Source organism: Syngnathoides biaculeatus, chromosome 1 (genome assembly GCF_019802595.1).
Source record: "Syngnathoides biaculeatus isolate LvHL_M chromosome 1, ASM1980259v1, whole genome shotgun sequence".
Classification (NCBI taxonomy): domain Eukaryota; kingdom Metazoa; phylum Chordata; class Actinopteri; order Syngnathiformes; family Syngnathidae; genus Syngnathoides; species Syngnathoides biaculeatus.
This window is the reverse complement of record NC_084640.1, coordinates 10,031,634-10,051,674: the sequence shown is the minus strand read 5'-3', so window position 1 is coordinate 10,051,674 and position 20,041 is coordinate 10,031,634. Positions and strand designations below refer to the sequence as shown.

At 40.5% G+C, this 20,041-nt stretch overlaps 2 protein-coding genes across 10 annotated transcripts in view; one reads left to right on the top strand and one right to left on the bottom strand.

Moving 5' to 3' along the window:
• The window catches only part of trit1 (tRNA isopentenyltransferase 1), a 44,514-nt gene extending 33,593 nt beyond the window's left edge, over window positions 1-10,921 (top strand). The window contains exons 13-14 of one of the 2 annotated variants that reach the window (XM_061814903.1): window positions 3,436-3,487; window positions 10,841-10,921. The gene's annotated coding sequence lies outside the window, so the exon portion shown is untranslated. Of the gene's footprint in view, window positions 1-3,435; window positions 3,675-10,840 lie in introns of those variants that run through there. The other variant, XM_061814912.1, reaches the window with a different exon arrangement.
• fam49al (family with sequence similarity 49 member A, like) lies at window positions 4,421-19,463 on the bottom strand. 8 transcript variants are annotated; one of them, XM_061814965.1, is made up of 12 exons: window positions 19,377-19,440; window positions 14,637-14,716; window positions 13,329-13,408; window positions 11,031-11,152; window positions 10,837-10,942; window positions 8,829-8,965; window positions 8,556-8,633; window positions 7,820-7,936; window positions 7,490-7,569; window positions 7,202-7,328; window positions 6,191-6,261; window positions 4,421-5,569 (listed from the first exon to the last, which is right to left on the bottom strand). In XM_061814965.1, exons 3-12 carry the CDS (start codon window positions 13,399-13,401, stop codon window positions 5,506-5,508), a joined length of 975 nt encoding a protein of 324 aa, XP_061670949.1. In that variant the 5' UTR covers window positions 13,402-13,408; window positions 14,637-14,716; window positions 19,377-19,440; the 3' UTR covers window positions 4,421-5,505. The 8 variants fall into 8 exon arrangements, with proteins under 8 accessions (XP_061670949.1, XP_061670945.1, XP_061670956.1 ...); XM_061814961.1 differs by lacking the exon at window positions 19,377-19,440 and adding an exon at window positions 18,074-18,235; XM_061814972.1 differs by lacking the exon at window positions 14,637-14,716 and having other exon boundaries at window positions 19,377-19,463.
• Window positions 19,464-20,041: the final 578 nt, after the last annotated feature.

The window sequence follows — 20,041 nt, the reverse complement described above, 5'->3', positions numbered from 1 at the left end:
TCCAGGCGCAAAAACACAACTGGCAAATCGGTAAAAAGAGGCGTTTGTCATGTTGGAGGTTTTATTTAACTGGAGAGGAGAGCAACATATTAGGTACAGCTCTACTTGCCCCCTTTATTGAATGTGTAGATCTATAGAATCTGTTGTTGGCCACTGCTTACAGTCAGAACGCACACACATACACACACACTACTCATTTACTGATGTCACACCTCACCCCATATAAGAAGCTACAATATGTGTTTAAAAAGTTTAAAGATGCCATTCCATCAAGTATATTTTTTTCATAATCTTTGCTGTTCTGTTCTCCATTATGCTAGATAATTTGGGCTGAAAATGCCCAGGATGGCCTTTTTCAAACTATTCTAGTTTTACACCTGGCAATTGAGGCTGTTTCCTTGTAAATATTTTTTACTGTACTGTAAATAAGCATTCCTCTGATTTGATCTGGATGTGTTATTCTAAATTAAAATGTGCAAAATTGCCCCTCAGCGTTCATCGCGATGGCATGTTTGGATCTTTCGGTCTGAGATCCTGCTGTCTTTGAGAAGTGCAATTCATCCACCTGTCTAAGCGTTTTCGATGCCGCTTATCTTGGTTAGGGTCTTGGGGGGCCGGACCCTATCCCAAATGACTTTGGGCGCAAGGCGGACTACACCCTGGACTGGTCACCAGCAACCATCAACCAGGAATCCAAGAACAATTCACTAACTTATTAGTATTTAGGCCACAAACGTGCGGAAATCAGATCCAGTCGTTTTGCGAGATTGATTTCCTTTTGCATTCTGTCAATTTTTAACCAGTCTAATTTTCTTATGCATGTGGGAAGAGTATAACTTGAAAATTATGTTTTCTGTATTCTCAGGCAGGATCGATTACTAGTTTGCTAGATAAGCCCCATTAATGAAAAAAACAATTTCCACAGTCCCCCAGTTAATCTCAGGGAATCTTTCTTTTGAATGAAAGTATGGAATTATCTAATGACAATCATGGTCATCATGTGATGATTCAGACATTCAAGAAACTTACTGTCAGGTATTAGGAGAGGAGCCGCGAAAAGCAGGTATTTCAAACTGCCGATTTGTCAAATCTCGGTACCAAAGAACTATGTTGAAGTGAGTTGAAGAGCTTTATTTTGACTAAAGATGTGCTTTCCACCACCGTGTGATATCTGAAGACAATTTTGAACCCTTTTCGGGAAGTGCAGATTTTTGCAAATAGTCGTGGGCCACTGTATGCCTTCGCCGTCATCACCTGACCTTAACCCTGTTGAGAACTTTTGAATCATTCCTTAAAAGGACGCTCGATGAATGGATGGGAGTACGCATCCGCACAGCATCTCAAAAAGGAAATTCATTCGATTGCAGAAGTGCTTCAAATGTCGTTCGGTGACAGGCGGGAAAGGGACTCTCCCCGAGGGAAAACCACGATGGACTGTTGATCAAATTAGGTGGTTCGCTCCTCCTCGCCGTGCTCGAACCAAACCAAAAGAACGCTGCAGCAGCATGGCTTCCGGGTTAAAGTTGGACTTTTTGGAATATTTCAAAATAATACTGTGCTGCAAGATTTTAACTGCTTTAATTGTCTTTTTTTGTCTTGGCCAATCAGCTTTTGTTGAGCTTTCTTGGCATTTGTTGGGCAGGTGACAGGACGATGAACCCAAAAAAAAAAAAAAAAAAGAGATTTTGTCAATAAGTTGAAAACACTTCATTACTAATGAGGCACAGGCTAAGATAGGATAAAATATTGTCTTTGTATTTTCTCACCGACACTATATCAGTGTGAAATATTGATTATTTGAATGCTGATGATGACAATTTTGACCTTTTAATGTGATGCCAATCAGTATTCTCCTTCACAACTGCCAATGAAAAGTGATATGTTAAGCATCGGTCAGCTGAGATGTCATAAAATATTAATCGTACAACATACGGTGATGAAAGAGAAATAAAATAACCTACATTATTATTCCAAAAATGCACTTGGGCTGAGGTGGTTCCCCCCCACAATGTTTTGTTTACTATTACATTCTCTCCACTTCTCTTTATCTTTGCATATTTTTAACTTCGCATATTGTTGCATTCATTTTTCATTTTTAAACTGCACTTTCACTTGACTTATATTGTAACACCGTAATATTTTACCTTATTCCCAAAACGCATTTATCTGTAGTCACTGGGAAATTCTGTCTTGCCTTAAACTCCACTTTGTGTCTTATTACTAAAATACTAAAATATGGTGTAATACGCGGATCCTCTTTAGCGTTACTTCTGAATTGATGTAAGTCGAGCAACTGAGTGTCTGGAATCTTTTTCCAAAGTCTTTTGCTTCCCTCTAGTGGCAAAAATTATATAATCTTACTTATTTTAGTAATTTGAAATTTATTTTGAGCAAATGTGTTCATGTTTTTGTTCATAATTACAATGAGTTATTGTAATTGAATTTCCCTTGTGGGGTTAAAACTACCCCGTGACCCTTGTGAGGATAAGTGGCTTGGGTAACGGAATGGTGGATGGATTAAAATTAAGATAATACAGTCATTTATAAGCCCAATATATCAAGTAAAATAAGCAGTTATAAGAAAATATCATGGGAAAGTTAAAAAAACAATAATAATATGGTATGTGTCAAAGCCAAAGTATATCAAAACTTGTAAATGTATCAATGAAATTTACATAATTTTTAATGCATTCAAAATCTGTTTTTAAATATTGGGATCAAAATCAAATGGGAACTCATATAAAGCAGCATTATAATCCCCAAAAATGTGAATGTATAATCTTTTTCTTACTGCAGTAGGTTATAGTAACAAACTCCAGCAACGGGTGAATGTAATAAATGACAAGTTTATTGTTGCACAAAATGTACAAAATAACAAGCAAATGGACAGCCACCACCCCCCTCCCCCCGTACCCCCCTCACACACATATCTGCACACGCACTTTTTTCACCCTTCCCCTTCCGGATCAATTGCGATGATGAAAGCTGATTTCCAGAAAGAAAGAGGGGAGAAAAAATAAAATCCCTACGACTACGCCAAGTCCGGACGGTCCGCTTCGGCGGACGGATGGTCAACGTGAGAGAGACGACACAATTCACCCATTTCAGTATCACCGGACAGTTCAAAATGAATAAAAACACCTTATTTACACCCTTTCACTCGGACCTCGTATAACATGCCATCTACTTTATACAAGCGATGCTTGTGCGCATACTTCCTGTATTGGGGGGAAAAAAAACAATAATTTAAGATGAAATTAATATAGACTAAAAGCCTATAAAACATCCAACACACAGCACTGCTTGAAATAATTATTTAACTCATTTGCCCCCCTCAATTTTCATTCAAATATGACTTATAGGCTGACTTTAAGATGGAATGAAAAGAAAAATGTTTGAATTGAAAATGTACTTTTTTTTTTTTTTTTCCTGTAGCCGTCGATGCCTGCTGTGACATTTGATGAAGCGCATCTGCTCTTCGAAACCGGTGAGCGTAAATGATTTAATGATAAATAATGACTTAAACCCTCCTGTTCTGTTGCGGGTCCAATTTTTATCGGTGTGATGAGGTCTTTCAGAAAAATCTGAATCACATTGGTTACGATTTCAATAATTGTGAGCGATAGCAAGTGTGATTATTTTCGTTTTTTTCGTTTGTTTCCAGCACTTTTGGATAATTTAGTATTAGCATTTTAGACGATACGACCTTTCAGAGGTCAATCGTCAAACTTTTGTTTGAAATTGCTTATATGTAGGGAAGTTCATAATGAGAGACAAGTAATGATTTTTTTTTTTTTTTATGACACTTTTGGCTAATTCATGTAAAAGGTGAAACTGACCCAGGACCATGATTGACATTGTAATCCATAAAATGTAAATTATTAAAATTTGATTCAACTTGTTAGAAATGAAGTTCATAAAATAGACACGATGTTTATTGGGGTTTTGTCTGTTTCTGATGTTTTTGGGATAATTTAACATTTTGACCCCGAAATTTGATCTAGTCAAATTATTTATATTACCATCTCTGAGTGGCTAATCAATAAACATTCATTTTTAGGAGGGGAGTTGATATTGAAGGGCGGCATGGTGGTTCGGCTGGTAAAGCGTTGGCTTCACAGTTCTGAGGACCCAGGTTCGATCCCGGCCCCGCCTGTGTTCCCGTGCCTGCGTGGGTTTTCTCCGGGCACTTCGGTTTCCTCCCACATTCCAAAAACGTGCAACATTAATTGGACACTCTAAATTGCCCCTAGGTATGATTGTGAGTGCGGCTGTTTGTCTCGATTGACCTTGCGATTGGCTGGCAACCAGTTCAGGGTGTACCCCGCCTCCTCCCCGTTGACTGTTGGGATAGGCTCCAGCACTCCCCGCGACCTTCATGAGGATAAGCGGCAAAGAAAACAGATGGATGGAGTTAATATTGAAATTGAAGCGGCATTTTATTGGTATTCTTGAGATAGTTTCTGACACTTCTGGGTAATTCAATATGTCCCTTGGTCAAATTGACCCAAGAACATTATTGTAATCTTTGAGAGGTAAATGATTAAACTTTGATTAAAATTATTGTAGTGAAGTTAATATTGCAATCTAAACGATGTTTTGGGAGAGGTTTTATTTTTGCTGTTTTTGATACTTTTGGATAATTCAACATGTCAAATATGATTTTTGTGGGGCTTGACCCCTTTGAATAGTTCCAAACGCCCCGGGGTCAAATGATTGCTGTCCCTGAGAACCGAACAGAACAAGGGGGTTAATAAAGCAGGTGACGCACGTCTTCCTCGCAATTTTTCCCGAAAAAGCAAGGCTTTAAAAAGAAAACTAGGACTTTTGGGGTGGGGAGAAAAAAAAAAGTGGCAAAGTGCTGAGCTGGATGGCGAGTAAAGCACAGTGATAGCGAAAAGCACATCAGCACCCCTGGAGAGAAAGACCCAACTACAGTTGTTCAAGTAAAGGCCCGCAACATGAAGGAATGGATTGAAAGGAAGGAATGACCTCATCCTTCCACTGCTCTGATCGTCAACACTCCAAATGTTGGAAAGCAATTCTCCGGAGGGCGTCCATCACATTGCTCCGCGGTGCATTTATGACGTCAGCCCAGTGAAGGAACAAAAAAAAAAAAAAAAAAAAAAAAGTTGGGTGTGCAAAAATGACCTGTCAAGACTACTGCAGGAATTAAGTGTCAGCTTAGCATCGATTCGCACCTAAATTGGCAATAAAAGCGGCCTCTCTTGTCATTAATTCTACTTCTTTTTCATCTGCGGCTTGTTTTTAAATATATCTTTTCTGGCTTTTGTATCTCTATTTTCTTACTTTACAAAACAAGAGACAGAATGGTGGACAGCTGACAATAAATAGAATTCTTTTTTTTCCTCGTCGCGTTATTATTATTCTGGTCATCCGGAGTTGTTTGTCGTAAACAAATGGGCCCTTTCGTTGGCGTTTTGCACTCCTTTTTTTCTTCCTTTCTTTCTTTTTGCAGTGCACGCCCCTCCGCGGCTCTCTCGCTCACTGCAGCAGCGCCCGAATCTGTTTGGAGGTGCTGTCGTCATTTAAATGTCGTGTCGTATACCTGAGAGGCGCACAAAGAAACAGATCATTCACAGGATTTAATAAGTTTGGAACAAAAAAAATCTGTATCAAATGCAACAAAAATGAATAATTATCTACCAGACAAAAAGAAATCAAAATTTTAATAAGATGAATTATACAACTACTATAATAAATGATGTCCAGCTAACTGCAGTTTAGCTTCTGTAGAAAATCCTAACAAATTCTCAAAGAACTGTACATAAATGTCTGTATATTCTACTTAATAATAATAACCAAAATACAGTGTGGTTTCTATAGCATATCATACTTAATATAAAGATAATGGACTTCAGTCCTACTAAATAAAAAAAAATAGTAAAATGATAAAATCCAATTATATAATAAATTGTAATTTCACACTTAACTCTTAAAAACACATTTTACTAAATTCGCAAATAGTCTTATGAATCTTGCTACATTCTCCAGCCATTTTAGTTTAATTAATTGATAGATTTTTAAATTAATTTTTAAACAGATAAACACAGGGATAAACACTGCTACCTTATTTATCAGTATTCCCCTCCCCCCACCCCCACTTCCCCCCAAAAAAACATGCTGTATAAACTGTCTTCCAAAACACAATACACATTGAGACACACACCTCAGTGCATTGAGAAGTCCTTCCACACTGTTGGAGGGTTGCTCTTTCAGGACCTTGATGCAGCCCTTCATCTGTGTGGGGGGGTTGGGGGGGGGGGACAAGGACAAGACAGCCACTTAAGGAAAGGTCAGCAGTAATTCTTCCGATCCGCATCACTGCCGGCGGCAGCCCAAACAATGACACGGCTTTCGGGCTTGAAAAGAGACCCGTTCGATTGTTGTGTCAAAACTCATGATGAAACCTGAAGAGTACAAGTACTCCGGGGGGCGAGCGTAGAACTCCAAAATAAACATCCACTCTTTATTAATCATTATTTGGGTTTTACATACAGTACATTCACTGCCTAATGCGAGGCAACAACAAGTAGCTCTGTAAAAATGGATTAAAGTAGATATTGCTTTTTATAGATTTTTTTTTTTACTTGTAATCTGTCTATTTAATATACAGTAATTAGCTATCTTGCTTAGTAACTAATTACAAACGATTTTATTTTATTTCCAACAAAATTCAATGACTTAGAACGGTGACATGAAAAGGTTTTTTTCTTTTTTTGATTAAAATAAAAACAGCTTGACATAAAAATCATCATATTTTGAAGAAAAGAGTATTGGAATATAAACATCTCTGTATTCAAACTTTCCTTGTTTGGCCTAAAGTAATGAGCGGTATCATGGCACAAAGGAACTAAATTGAAGTGAGTTGATGCCCTTCATATCGGCAAAAATGTCACTTTGCCCCCATCTTGTGGCATCTTTCGGAAATTATAAACCTTTTAGTGGAGGTTTAGTTTTCCGCCATTTTGAGTTATCCCCCCCCCCCCCATTTCATATTTTAACATTTGGCAATATATATTTTTTTTAGTTGATTAGAAATATACGATGTACTTAATAATACAGTACAAGCTATTGTTTACCGTTTGATGTCTATTATAATGAATTCTGTGTTTAGTAAATGAGTGCACGCTTTGAGAGTGTTGTGTTAAGAAAGAATAAATCAATAAGTAAGACCCACGTCGATTTTGGAGGTCTTGGCGAAGGCCCCGACTGGGTGGACGTGGTCGTAGAGGATGATGACGCCCACCATCACCCTCATGCAAAACAACATGGTGTCCGTGTTGGTGAACCGGCAGCGGTACTCCCTGAAAAATGTACACCATTAATTAGTCCGTTGCAGATAGGGGGGGGGCAAAAACTAACAAGGATATTAAATAAGTGCCCCGAAAAAACTTGCTGTGTTTTAGGAAGCTTTTGTGTCTCAGTAGGAAAGACTTGAGGTACAGGGAAAAAAAGAAGTACTCACGGGGTCTCAAGCATGACACGACACACGCAGGCCATGGTACTCAGACAATCTGTGGTATCCTCGATGGGTAAGGTCTTGTTCTGGAGAACGCAAAGTTCAACATTTAGACTTAAAGGGCCACTGTCATGAAATGCATGATTTTTAGTATGTTATTATTGAAAAAACGGCAGCTGACATGGAACCTTGGGTTTTTTTTTTTCCACCACAAAACATGATTATGATGTATACAGCCAGACTGTTTGTCTAAATTTTGTCAATTTTTATCTGAAATATGCAAAAAATTTATTTTGGGCCACAAATGTAAAATATTGAGGAGAAGTCATTCGGCACCTCTGAGACGAACTTGGTGGTGGCGTTGCTCAGGGTCTTCAGCATGGGCGTGGCCTCGGCGTAGAACAGCGACATCCGGTTGGCCATCTCGTTGTTGACCTCGTTTTCCGCTTCCAGCTGCGACAAGTTTGCCATCGCGTGAAAGGGTGAGTAGACGTTGCAGATATTTACGGAATATTCGACAAAATATCAGCAAAATAGGAGGATGCCAAAGTTCACCTAATTACAGTTCCTCTTTTGTGTGAAACCCTATTCAATAAAAGACATTTTCAATATTCACTTTGGAAAAAAAAAACAGAAATAGCAAAATTGCAACTTTTAAAAATAGAATCAGTTTCTGATATAACTTTAATAACCCTAGATTGATGAATACTTTAATTTTTTTAAACTATTAAATAAATACAAAACAAGATAATCCTCATTTTAAAAATAATTAACACCAAATGATTATCAACTAAATTCCACAAATACAATTCATGTGAATAGCTCCACTAAATTCTACAAAAAATATTAAAAATGCTACCATATTGAAATTAAATGTTTAATAATAACTCATCATGGTCATACTAAAATCTAAAAATCTAGATTGAAAAAAATGGATCCAATTACATTCTTAATTTAAATGAATAAAAAGCCTACTGTCTATAAATGTTTATGATTGTTTTTAAAAAAATATGTAAATGGGAGGTGGGGGCAATTAATTTCAGCAATATACTGAACAAGGCCCCTTCTTTACCTGCTGGTTGTTCAGCCTGTTCCTACTAATGGTCCTCCTGTAGTAGCTGAAGTCGTTCTGAATGGCTGGATTTGTCATCTGGACACACACAGACAACAAATCTTTATTCCAGAATATTAAATGATGATGATTTGAGGGTTAAGTGCTTCTGGGGCTTTTCATAGCAGTCCCTCCGTGTGTTTTATTTCTTTTTAAGATTGCATGGGTGGCACTTAAGCCGTAGGGTGCCCAACCCCTTTACTAGCCACAAAAAAAGACGTTGAAACTTCTCACTTTGAGTTCATCAAAACTGAGCGTAAAATGCAGAATCTCTGCAAACTGCTTGGCCAGGGCCTGCTCTCGTTCCAGGTGCTGCATGGGGGCGTAGGGGGGGCTCGTCAGGGCCTCCAGCAGACTGCGCAGGGCGTTCTCTGCAAAAAAGAAAAAAAAAAGTAAATCATGTTCAGAAATTGATGTAAGAATATCGTAAAGACGTTAATCTCCGTCTGTGCAACCAGGTGCAATACACTCCAATCTTGCCATGAAGTGTCTGTCTCAGACTGTGAGTCAGAGTTACATTTTATATTTTGGTAGGTTGCATAGTTAACGGCTGTTGGTCTTGATGTGCCCTGCGATTGCCTAGCAACCAGTTCAGGGTGTACCCCGCCTCCTGCCCGTTGACAGCTGGGACAGGCTCCAGCACTCCCTGCGAGCCTTGTGAGGATAAGCGGCTCAGAAAATGGATGGATACTTAACGTAGTAGCGCAAACAAAATAAGTAGGTAGGCAGGTACCTGTCAAAGTGATAGAAACTAATTAGTCAAAACGATGGAGGTAACTAAGTGGCTAACTAGCTAGATAGGTAGCTATGTTGCATAGCTTACCTATGTAGGTAGGTAGGTAGGTAGTTAGCTAGATACTGTCAGGAGCAAAGCTGGACCATAGCCAAGAGGGGCGAGGCCTGCCATCTCTGATACCTGTCGCGGGTCACAGCTGTGTCACATGAGGCACTGTGATTAGACAATGTATTTAAGTTGGAATTTTGTCACTGGTTTTTGCCAGTTTGTTGACTATGCTTTCCCGCATCCAAGGTTATTCCGCCACTGCACCATTATAGCCCAGTCACCCTTTTGGTTAAGCTCTTTAGTTGACTCATAGTTATCGGACATTGTTTCTTGTGTTTTAGTTCCTGCCTTCTTGGACTGTGTTGTCGTGCACAGCTTTAGTTTATCATAAAACCCACTGAAGATCATGTCCTCGTCTTGGAGTCCTGCATTTGGGTAGGATGGTAGGCTTTGGTAGTCCAAAAGATATTAACTCTTTGTATAGGTAAGTCGCTCTGGAGGTAGATACAGTAGCTATCATTAGGTGTTAGGTAAAGTAAGTAACTAGCTAGCTAGGTAGCGAGATGTTTGGGATCTTGAATTTGAGGTGTATTTCTTGCTCTGTTCCTCGCGTCTTACGAAATGAGTTGCTACTCGCTTATTGGTGTCCCAGAAATCCAGAACTATTGAACCTTTGTAATGGGCTTGCTGCCTCCAAGGTCCTGAGAGGCTGTCTGTGTGGCTCATACACACACAAAAAACAAAAAAAAAAAAAAAAAAAAAAAAAAAAAGAATCAAAGGGTCCCACCCGGTCCTCTCCATTAAAAATGGATAGGGGCCTTCTATAAATACAGACTGAAGTGTTTCTTCTAAAGGGCCATCTCCCTCCTCCAATTTCCATCGGCAATGATCGCTGAGGCTAAAAAAAAGTGACTGGTTGGACAAGAGATGTGCTACCTCTTTGTTTACTGGAGACTCACTGGGAAAGTAGATCCTGTCGATGCGTGATGGAATAAGGTTGAGCTAATTAGCTTAGCAGCTTGGGAGGTACATTGGTACCTAGGTTGGTAGTACCTTACTACCAAGGCAGAGGGCTAGAGTGGATTAATTTGTCCTGCGAAGGACACCAACCATACGGAATCATGCATGGAAACATTAGCGCCAACACTGTTGCTTGAATAATTGGTGAGCGTTGGGGCAATACAGTGGGAACAGGACGTTCTGTGTTCGTCGTGTTATTAGTGGGCAGAGCAGAGGAGGCAGGTGGGCAGGCTAACTGCTTCCCTCTGCTCGCTCGCTGACACGGTTACTGTAGCAACGGGAGCCTCAAACTATGAGTGAGAGTGCCAGAGAAAGGGTGAGAGCGTGTCTGTGTTTGGTCACATTAAATGCATTTTCCTTGCGTGAGCATTTATCTTTTGAAAAAATGTTTTTTTTTTTTAAATGCATACATGACACCAAATGTCTTTTTCCACTCACCCAGGCGCAGTGAGAATTCATAGAACCGCTTCAGTTTGGCCACAAGTGGGCACACTGCGTTCCAGGCCTTCTCCTGCAGAGCCAGGTCACCTGGGTTCTGAATGGCCTACAGGTAGATGTCAGGCACGTGTTACACTTCCACGCTTTTGTCGTTCACCCGCACTGAGCCCGCTTTGTCGTCGGTCGGCAATTACTTCTCGTATCTCCTGCCCGGCCCCGTTATAGGACTGCAGCTCGGCCAGGATCCCGTGGGCCTCCTCCAGCACGGCGCTGACCTGGTTCCACACGGCCGTCTCTGCCTCGGTGGGCTGGGCGTCTGAGACGAGATGAAGGAAAGGAAGGAGCGAGGGAGGAAAGGAGGATGGGGAGGAAGCGAATGTGTGAAGTAAGGAGTGGGACGGGAGAAGTAAAAACATGTTTTTTCAATCGAAAAAGATGTAAGGGTGATATCCCCTAAAGAACCAGATAAAAGCCTTATTTGTCAAGACTTCTTAGCATTCATACATATGGTGTATAAAAACACAATTAGTACAGTATTAGAAATCCAATTATCATGCTCAGTCGTTCTGCTGTGAGAGGGAATTATTTCCTTTGTGTAACCAATGCAATGAATGAAAACAATTCATTAGTTATCGTGGTAGTCCACTTTGAAAGCTTAAAAGAGAACAAATTACATCTGCGCTACTAAAGCTGTCCTTCTTTTGTAATATTTTATGAATCAATTACATGTGAAATAGTTTCTTCTTGCACCTGTTTAAAAAAAAAAAAAAAAGTTAGCCGTCAGATTTTATTTTTGTTTTTATGAGAGAGAAAAGTGTAATTTTTATTTGTTGCATTATTTGATTTATTATTTTACTATGTGAGTATATCGACTTTTTTTTTAATTTAAAAAATATGTATTTCCATCCATCCATTATCTACCGTATTTCCATCCATCCATTATCTACCACTTTTCCCAGTCTGGTCGCAGGGGAAGTAGCTTCAGCAGGGATACCCAGACTTCCCTATGTATTTGTTACACATACAGTATTTGGCATCATAATCTGCAAGAAAAACGTTAATTGAAAAATTAATCATTATGTAATTATAATTGTTTTGTATTTATTTAAAACAAATGTTTTTAATTAGGTTACTACGACTACACTATAATAAGCTTTAATACCTTTTAAAAAGAGATTTTAGTTCTCTCCTAATTTTGGGGGAATGTTTGACATGAAAAAAAAAAAAGATGTGTTCCTTTTTAAATTAATTTCGATTTTCCAATCTGGGTTGATCATATTTTCAATTATGTGATTCCCAGTTGTGGTAGGAGCAGCTTGAGTCAGTGTCTGCCAACAATCTATGCAGTGTTTTGTTTGTCATATACACTGACGTATTTTGCCTTGCTTTTTCAAAGCAAGAATTATGATGCCCTTAATGGTAAAGTTGCCCGCGCCCCCTCCCCACGCTCACATAATTTTTTTTTCTTGGTTTTGAGTTAAGGTGAAGATAATACTTTTTTTTCACGTGAGCAGCACTCAAGCCGTCAACTCCAGCTTTATTCTCATCGTGTTCCCATGTGTGCGCACAGCGGTTGGGGAGTAAACATTTGAGGGAAACGCATCTGACAATGGAGGAGGCCTCTTGAGTCATCCCGCTGTTTGTTTTCGCGCCTTCCCAGCGCTATCTGTGTCGCGTGTGACTCAGGTGAATAAACGGGGGTAACCCATTTATTTCTTGCACCCCGCGGCTTTCCCCTCCCCTGAGGAATCCTAATATTTGCTCATAATACACAACAATGTCACTGTTTTAACTGACTCATGAAAGTGATGCTGCTATTTTGTCAGAGTCTTATGGTACACCTTAAAATTGCAGTTATGTATGTGCCTTGTGATTGGTTTTGTTCACTTTGCATAAATATTAGGGGCTTGTTCTCTTTGAAGTGATTGTAAATTTTGACTCCGTTTTGAAATGGACATTGTTTTTGGGAAGTTGAGTTGAAAGGGGAACCCGACAAAGAAAAATGGGGAAAAGGAGGACAGAAGTGGTTTCATTTGCCCACATCTTTCTCACTTTCTGTTATCCCGCTCACACACATTAGTTAGCACAGCACAGATTAGACACACACACACGCAGATGAGGAGGTGGGAGGATGCTGACGGACTCTCTTATGTTAAGCCAACGGCATCCCAGAGCAAGACAAACCCACACAGGACTGCCATTCGCTGCTCTTGTGCAGCCTCATTGTTGTCTTGCCGTGACGGTATTGTGCATCTGTCAACTTTTGTGACATTTAGAACGAAATTTAAAAAAAAAAAAAAAAAAGAAAACTGAAAGATTTGCAAATGTCAATCCTGGGTGGGAAAGAAAGGAGTGGTTTGAAGGCAGTGATGGTCAGCTCATTTGGATGCATGATGTGGGGGGAATAAATAAATAAAAAAAGGCGACAGAGTAAAAAGCGATCCAAATTAAAAAAAAAAACAAAGCAAAACATAAGAAGCGGATGGTCTCACGTTCAAAGTCAAGGAAAACTATTGGGCCATGCTCAAGTTCGGCGCAAGCCAGCACTTTCAGGAGGTTTCCCATGAGCCCCCTGGAACAGAAAGAGGGGAGACATCTGTGGGTGATGAGGGGATGGGTGTCGGGGCGGTGTGCGCGCTTGTGCACGTGTGTGTATGTGCATGTGTGTGTGTGTGTGTGTGTGTGTGTTTGGGAGCGGGATGAGTGAGCTGTTGGGATGGCATGGTGGGCGCATGGCAACATAGACACACAACTTCTTTAATCCCACTCACATTTGCGTATCGCTTGCTTTATATATATTTGCACCTGTGTTTATTTATTTATTGGGTCTATAATTCATCTATTTACCCATTAGAATTTGGGGGGGGTTACAACATTAGCAAAATAACATAATTGCAATGAAAACCATAGAGGTATTCATTAGTTACCAGTCAATTATTTTAGTGCATTTATTAGTTGGGATGGGCGAGTACTGATGCCAAGTAACGGCCTTATTTCAAGGTTTGTTTCTTTGTGCATGGGTCACTCAGTATGTCAAAATCTTTAGCCAAAAAAAAAAAATCTTAAATATATACAGTACTATATATTAAGAGTTAGTAAAAATTGTGTAAAATAAAACAGTTAAATGGGTAAATCACTCACTGAATGTTTACCCACCATTACTGTAATACCTTGGGGAAAAAAACAGACGTATATACAGTACGGTCAATAGAAGAAAATGAAAAAAATACATCTTTTTTAATTTAATAAAATAATCCTCAACTTAACGGGAGTGTTAACTAAACCCACTTAGGTTTATTTCTTTGGTATACCAAAAATGCGGCAATTGGCATTTTCATCCATTACAAATCATAATAAAAACATCCCGATGTTTATTTTTTTTAAGTCATTATTTAAAAAAAACAATATACATTTTACAAATATGTTTCAGCTGTATTTTTTTTCCCAACTTTAGAAGGGGTCCATTTGACCCGCAATTTAAGAGTAGTATTCCTAATGTCCATCCGAACTGTCAAGTCAAAACGTGTTCCATGGTTCTTGGTGTGGGTTTCATCAGATTGAGCGGGTGTACCTAATATAGTGAGTGGGACTAGAGAGGGTCTTGTAACAACAAACAACACCCACAACAACACTCCATTACACCATCAGCAACCCGGTAAAGTGCCTCCACCCTGCAGCTTCCCACAGTACACCTCTACTCCACATAAACACACACACACTACACACACACATACAGTACAGTGTAAACACACCCACATGCACTCACGTCCCAAGCATGCGCACACACACCTCTTACTTACTTTCAAAGTCCAGGAAAAAATGAGGACAGTTCTCTAAATCCTTGCCAAGGACCTTAATGAGGTTCCCCATGGCTCGTGACCTGGACGGGAGGAAACAGCAAACAAAACAAAAAAAAAATGCACACAATGCGCCAAAACCCGCCAGAAAATATAAAAATCACATCCTTGATTTCCAATCGTTTGTCTCTGGAAAAGGCCATAAATGATGTTGAGTTTGTGCCTAATAGTCCTATTTGCTTCGAGGGGGGGGGGGAAATCCAGCAGTGAATCATTTAGCTCGCTCGCCGGGAGCTTTTAATCCGTTTACATGGCTATAGTAACCTAATAAGAGTCTGCTATGCACACTCTTGTCTCCCCCTCTAATGCTCCTCACTGTACATCAGTCTATAGATATTTCATAACAAGCACCGCACACTTAATACCCTGCGGCGATGTGCTAATGCTTTGTTCTGAGCCAATATTATCAAGGGTTTGCAAGGCGTAATGGACCAGCAGACTGAGACAGAAAATTAGGTACAAATACACAGTGGAATGAGACCCCTTGCAAGAAATGTTACATATTTTGCCAGTATGAAGACAGTAATACACGGGCTATATTGTTGCATATAGTCTGGGCTTGGACGGAGTCTCGGTTTTCAGTCTTTCATCACACCACAAGAAACCACTGGATACTATGTTGCTCATCGCTTCACTAAAGGGGTGGGAGAAGTTGCTAAAGTGACAACACCCTAGCTCTTCCAAATCAAATGAAATGCCCTCACAAATTCTATTTTTACAAAGATAGTATTTAACTGGACTCAACTTTTGTAACACAGCTTTGTTTTATAGCACAAACAACGGCAGCTCCAACAAAGTTCTATAGCCAAATAAAACTCTAACATAGTTTCAAAAAACAATAGTCCAAAACTGTAAAAACAAATCACTAAAGCAAGTCTCATGCTGAGCTGCGTGTTAAGCAATAAAAATGGGTTTCAGGGTACGTTTAAAAAATGGACAGCAAGAGGGTTTGTCCAACAGTAGCAGCAAATACACAGAAAAAAAGCAGAGCCCTAAAATTGAACCCCGTGGAACCCTGTAACACAACACAGGAGAGCAGGACTCAAAAATAATAGTAGTATCTTAAAAAATAAAAAGGACCTTTGATGGAAAATTGACTTTTTCTTGGTACGGTGCACAAATACTTGAGTCTTTTGGAGTGCCTGCCCACCCGTCAAGTATGATATTGAACAGCAGAGTAAAAAGTTAAATTAACTAGTGGTGGCTTCGCATCGAATGAGTGTCCGAGTCTCCAGAAGCTCTTTAATTAAATATCATATGCATGTGTTCCAGTATCTCATGGATGGACAGTAAAGAATTACACATCAGCTGTCACGCTCTGATGCAAACTGTAGTGTGGACCCATTGAGGAAATGAAACAGGTCTGGTTCTGTTTAAAGGAAAAGCGGAAAAAAAGAGCCGGGGATGCAAGTTGCCTTGACACTGACATTTAACTGGAACTGTTGATTCACTGCTTTTTTGTTTTTGTTTTTTTTTAGTGAGTTGCAAGCCACAAAACTTTTCACCAAGCTATGGCATGGTCCTCAAACACTTGAAAATCAACACCATGCTTAAATTTCGTGATCATTATTAACTACCGGGGTGATAGTTTACTGTAGTAAATTTGAAGTTTAAGCCAGTATAACATAATCTACTGTTTGAAAAAATGAATTCAGAGATTCTTTCGCATACCAATCAAGGGAGCCTGGGACAACACTTTTAGAATCAGTGATCTAATTAAGCGATTATTAAGCCCTAGAAGGTGTAACTAATGTTTGGGCAATTGCACATAACATGCGGCAGAACAAAAATCCAGGCTGGTATGAACAATTATGAGACGCCACAGCGGGGGCAGAAGCACTTGACAACGCAGCACTTGGAGGACAATGACGAGCAAGAGGAAAGAATTGAGTTACACAGTCGGTTGCTGACGCCGACTGAAGCGCGTTCGTATCGTATCGCGTTGAACTCCGACCGGCCACGTGCGCTGTGCGTCCGCTTCTGTTGGGTCGCGTCAGCGGGACGAGCTGAGCTGTAACTGGCTGAAACGCTCTTGCTTCACTTTCAATGCACTCTTAGGTAATCACTGTGGTGGTCTTGTGACTGGCTGCCTGCGTCGACCTCATGAATACATGAATAATCTATTTGTCCCCCCAACGTCACGGGGTCATGGCTTAGATCAGGTGTACACCTGAACAGTCTAAAGACGACTACTCGGATTGAATGTTTGAATTTACTAATGCGAGTTTTAATGCCTGCTTGATATATATATATATATATAATATATATATTAAAGTCTTATTGCAATGTAACTAAGAAGCTACATTTTGGATACTGTATTCATATTGGATTGATACTGTAAGTGGTTCTACATGGGGATTGATGGAGGGATGGATGGATTATGTGTAAAGAATGATGGGGGGGGAAAATGACTGAAGATGGGTAAAAGGTGCGATGCATAATCGCGATAATGGGTGATTGATAATCGCTTCAGGGTGAGGTATGACTGGTAAAATAATAAGAATGGATTATGGGTAAAGGATAAACTTTGATTTGTAAAAGATAATGGATGAAAAAATGTAATGTGACGGTAAAAAACTAAAGTATGACAGGTAAACAATAACGGATAATGGACAAAGGATATATTAGGATGGATAGATGATGGGTCACTGCTATATCACATAAGTATGATCGTAAAAGACAATGAATTATTACCACAGAATACAGTATAGTGTGATGATAAAATGTAATTGAAAGAATTATGTACTGTGGTAAAAATGATGGGTAAGTAATAAATTATGATCAAATATATAGTGAATAATAAGTGAAAAACAAAGAAGGGTAGAATAAAAGGCTAAACCCTAAGTATGACAAGGAAGGGGTGATGAGTAAAGAATGAAATATAGTATGTAAAAGAAAGTATGATGGTCAAACATTACCAATATATGTATTTTTGCAGTAGTAGTATTATATTCAAGCCTCATTTAGCTTTACATGTGATGGTCATAATATTTTTAGACGGCTCTCGGTATGACGCAATGCACCCCAGCAAGCTACCCACACAATATTATTCGCAATAAATGAGGTACCTCTATGACAAACAGCCAAAATTAAAAAGCCACATTGTTATGCAAGACTCCCTAATGTAGTGGCCAGCGAACGCACACCGACAGAGCAGCAGTATGCGGTCCAGGCTGAGAGCAGTGCTCGGCCTACGGTTGCCAGGTAACTGTTGGCCTGGTGATATGGTCCGTTCGCCTCGCAGCGAAGGATGCCGGAGGAAGGAGGGGGGGGGGGGGGGTCTCCGGCATGCTCATGCTCACACACTCCACACGCTTACTTATCTGATAACAGCCATTTTTAATATTTGCATCCTAAACACAAGCACAAAAGCCGCTTACCCTGTTCCTTTTTTTGTTGTTGTTGTCCCTTTTAAGATGTCGCCTCTTCTTCACTGGGATCCTTTTAAGTCTCTCCTGCGTGTTTTATACCGCGGAATTGGGGTCTCTCGTTGGCATTAGTTTGTCACTCTCGTATTACTCAACATTAATAACGTCCTGGCTTGTTTCGCTTTGCGTCTCTGTTTGTCTCCTTCCACTTCACACTTCTCCTTTTCAGACATCTATTTAGAGATGTGGCTTTTCTCTGCTGCCCCCACCATGTTTACTCGTGAAAACAGAAGCTCGTGGGACACAAAGATCCTATGCACAAATACAGGGAACCCCCGTTTATCATTGGGGATACGTTCCAGACCTAGCCACATTACGCGAAAACCACCAATCACCAGTATGCTGTAAACTACACGCATAAAATGTATATAAAATACTGTACATTTCATCATTTTTTGTGAGTTGGCATCAGCGAGTCTGTGCGTGAGTGTCTGAGTGTGAGCTGTGGCCTACAGCAGCTCTTGTGCATGTGTACTTATTGTGTTTTGGTGTTCTACTATTTCCTGGATGTGAGGGCATTACAAGTGGGCCTCTAATAATGAAACATAATATAGCGGGGAAACAATATTTATATCTTTTTTTCTGCATTTCATTCTTAAGTAAACACTTCTCTTTTTAGCTGACGTCCCCCCCCAAAAAAAACTTTCAGCTCGACTTCTCTATTTCAACACCCCTCTTGTTCGCATGTTGTCAATACGCATCTCCATCAAGTTGCTTTTTTCATCTCACTGGTGGGCCCGGAGGTGCGAAAGCAATCCGAGTGGCGGAATGGAAATCGTCGTCCGTAATGTGCGCGACGTGAAGGTCAGGGGGCGTGCGGTGTGTAAATGCGTTTGCGGGGCCGCGTTGGCTTCCGCGGCGGCCCTCATCTGCAGTCTGCTGAGAGAAAGCGGTCCTTCAGACGGCAAATGGGTTCCCACATGGCGGCTGAAAAGCGAAAAGCCGGGCCCCAGACAGGAAGCCAAGCGGCAAAAGCCACGCTCCCGGCCTCCTTTCAGCTCTCCCTGAAAGATCCCTCCTGTCACTGCCTCGGGGGCTGCATTGCAAACCAGTTCTGCTCGCCAACATGGCCACCGAGTCTAACCTCGAATCTCCATGCGAGTCTCTCGCTACCTCGAAAAGATCTGAATCTGCATATGCATCCCTTCTGTACACATTCTCCATAAATTAGCCATTTTATTGTTTCTTATTGCCCTCGCTATATGTTCTGTGTCTTTTTTTTTTCTACTTCTCCGCCCTTGTGTTTGCTTTTTACCTTTCGTTTGCGTCGTCTCCCGCAGAACACTTAACTGCATCAACCAGGGCTCGTCGGCTCAACGCGACGGTCCGAGCGTCCGCAGCCAGCACCTGACGACGACAGCAACATGAACGGATGAGGAGGGAGTTTGACGTCACGGATGTACACAGTCATTTAGAGAGGGCAGGAGGAGGTGCAAGAGGATACAGAAAAACTGAATTCACCTTCTACTAAATTGTAAAGTGTCCCTTTCTATTGCTATATTGCATGTTGATTGTTCTTTTTCTTCGGCTTGTCCCATTAGGGGTCGCCACTGCGTGTCATCTTTTTCCATCTAAGCCTATCTCGTGCATCTTCCTTTCTAGCACCCACTGTTCTCATGTACTCCCTCACAACATCCATCCACGTTTTCTTTGGTCTTCCTCGAGCTCTTTGGCCTGGCAGCTCCATCCTCAGCACCCTTCTACCAACATACTCACTCTCTCGCCTCTGGACATGTCCAAACCATCGGAGTCTGCTCTCTCTAACCTTATCTCCAAAACATCCAACTTTGGCTGTCCCTCTAATGAGCTCATTTGTAACCCTATCCAATCACTCCGACCGAGAACCTCAGCATCTTCATTTCTGCTACCTCCAGTTCTGCTTCCTGTTTCTTTAGTGCCACCGTCTCTAATCCGTCCACC

Coding starts and splice junctions, on each gene's coding strand:
- fam49al (XM_061814934.1), bottom strand. CDS start 11,252: ATGTTTTTACTTCTCCCGTCCCACTCCTTACTTCACACATTCGCTTCC. Junction 7,937..8,555: donor ACAGGCTGAACAACCAGCAG/GTAAAGAAGGGG, acceptor AACTTGTCGCAG/CTGGAAGCGGAAAACGAGGT. Junction 7,329..7,489: donor CGTGTCATGCTTGAGACCCC/GTGAGTACTTCT, acceptor TACATTTTTCAG/GGAGTACCGCTGCCGGTTCA.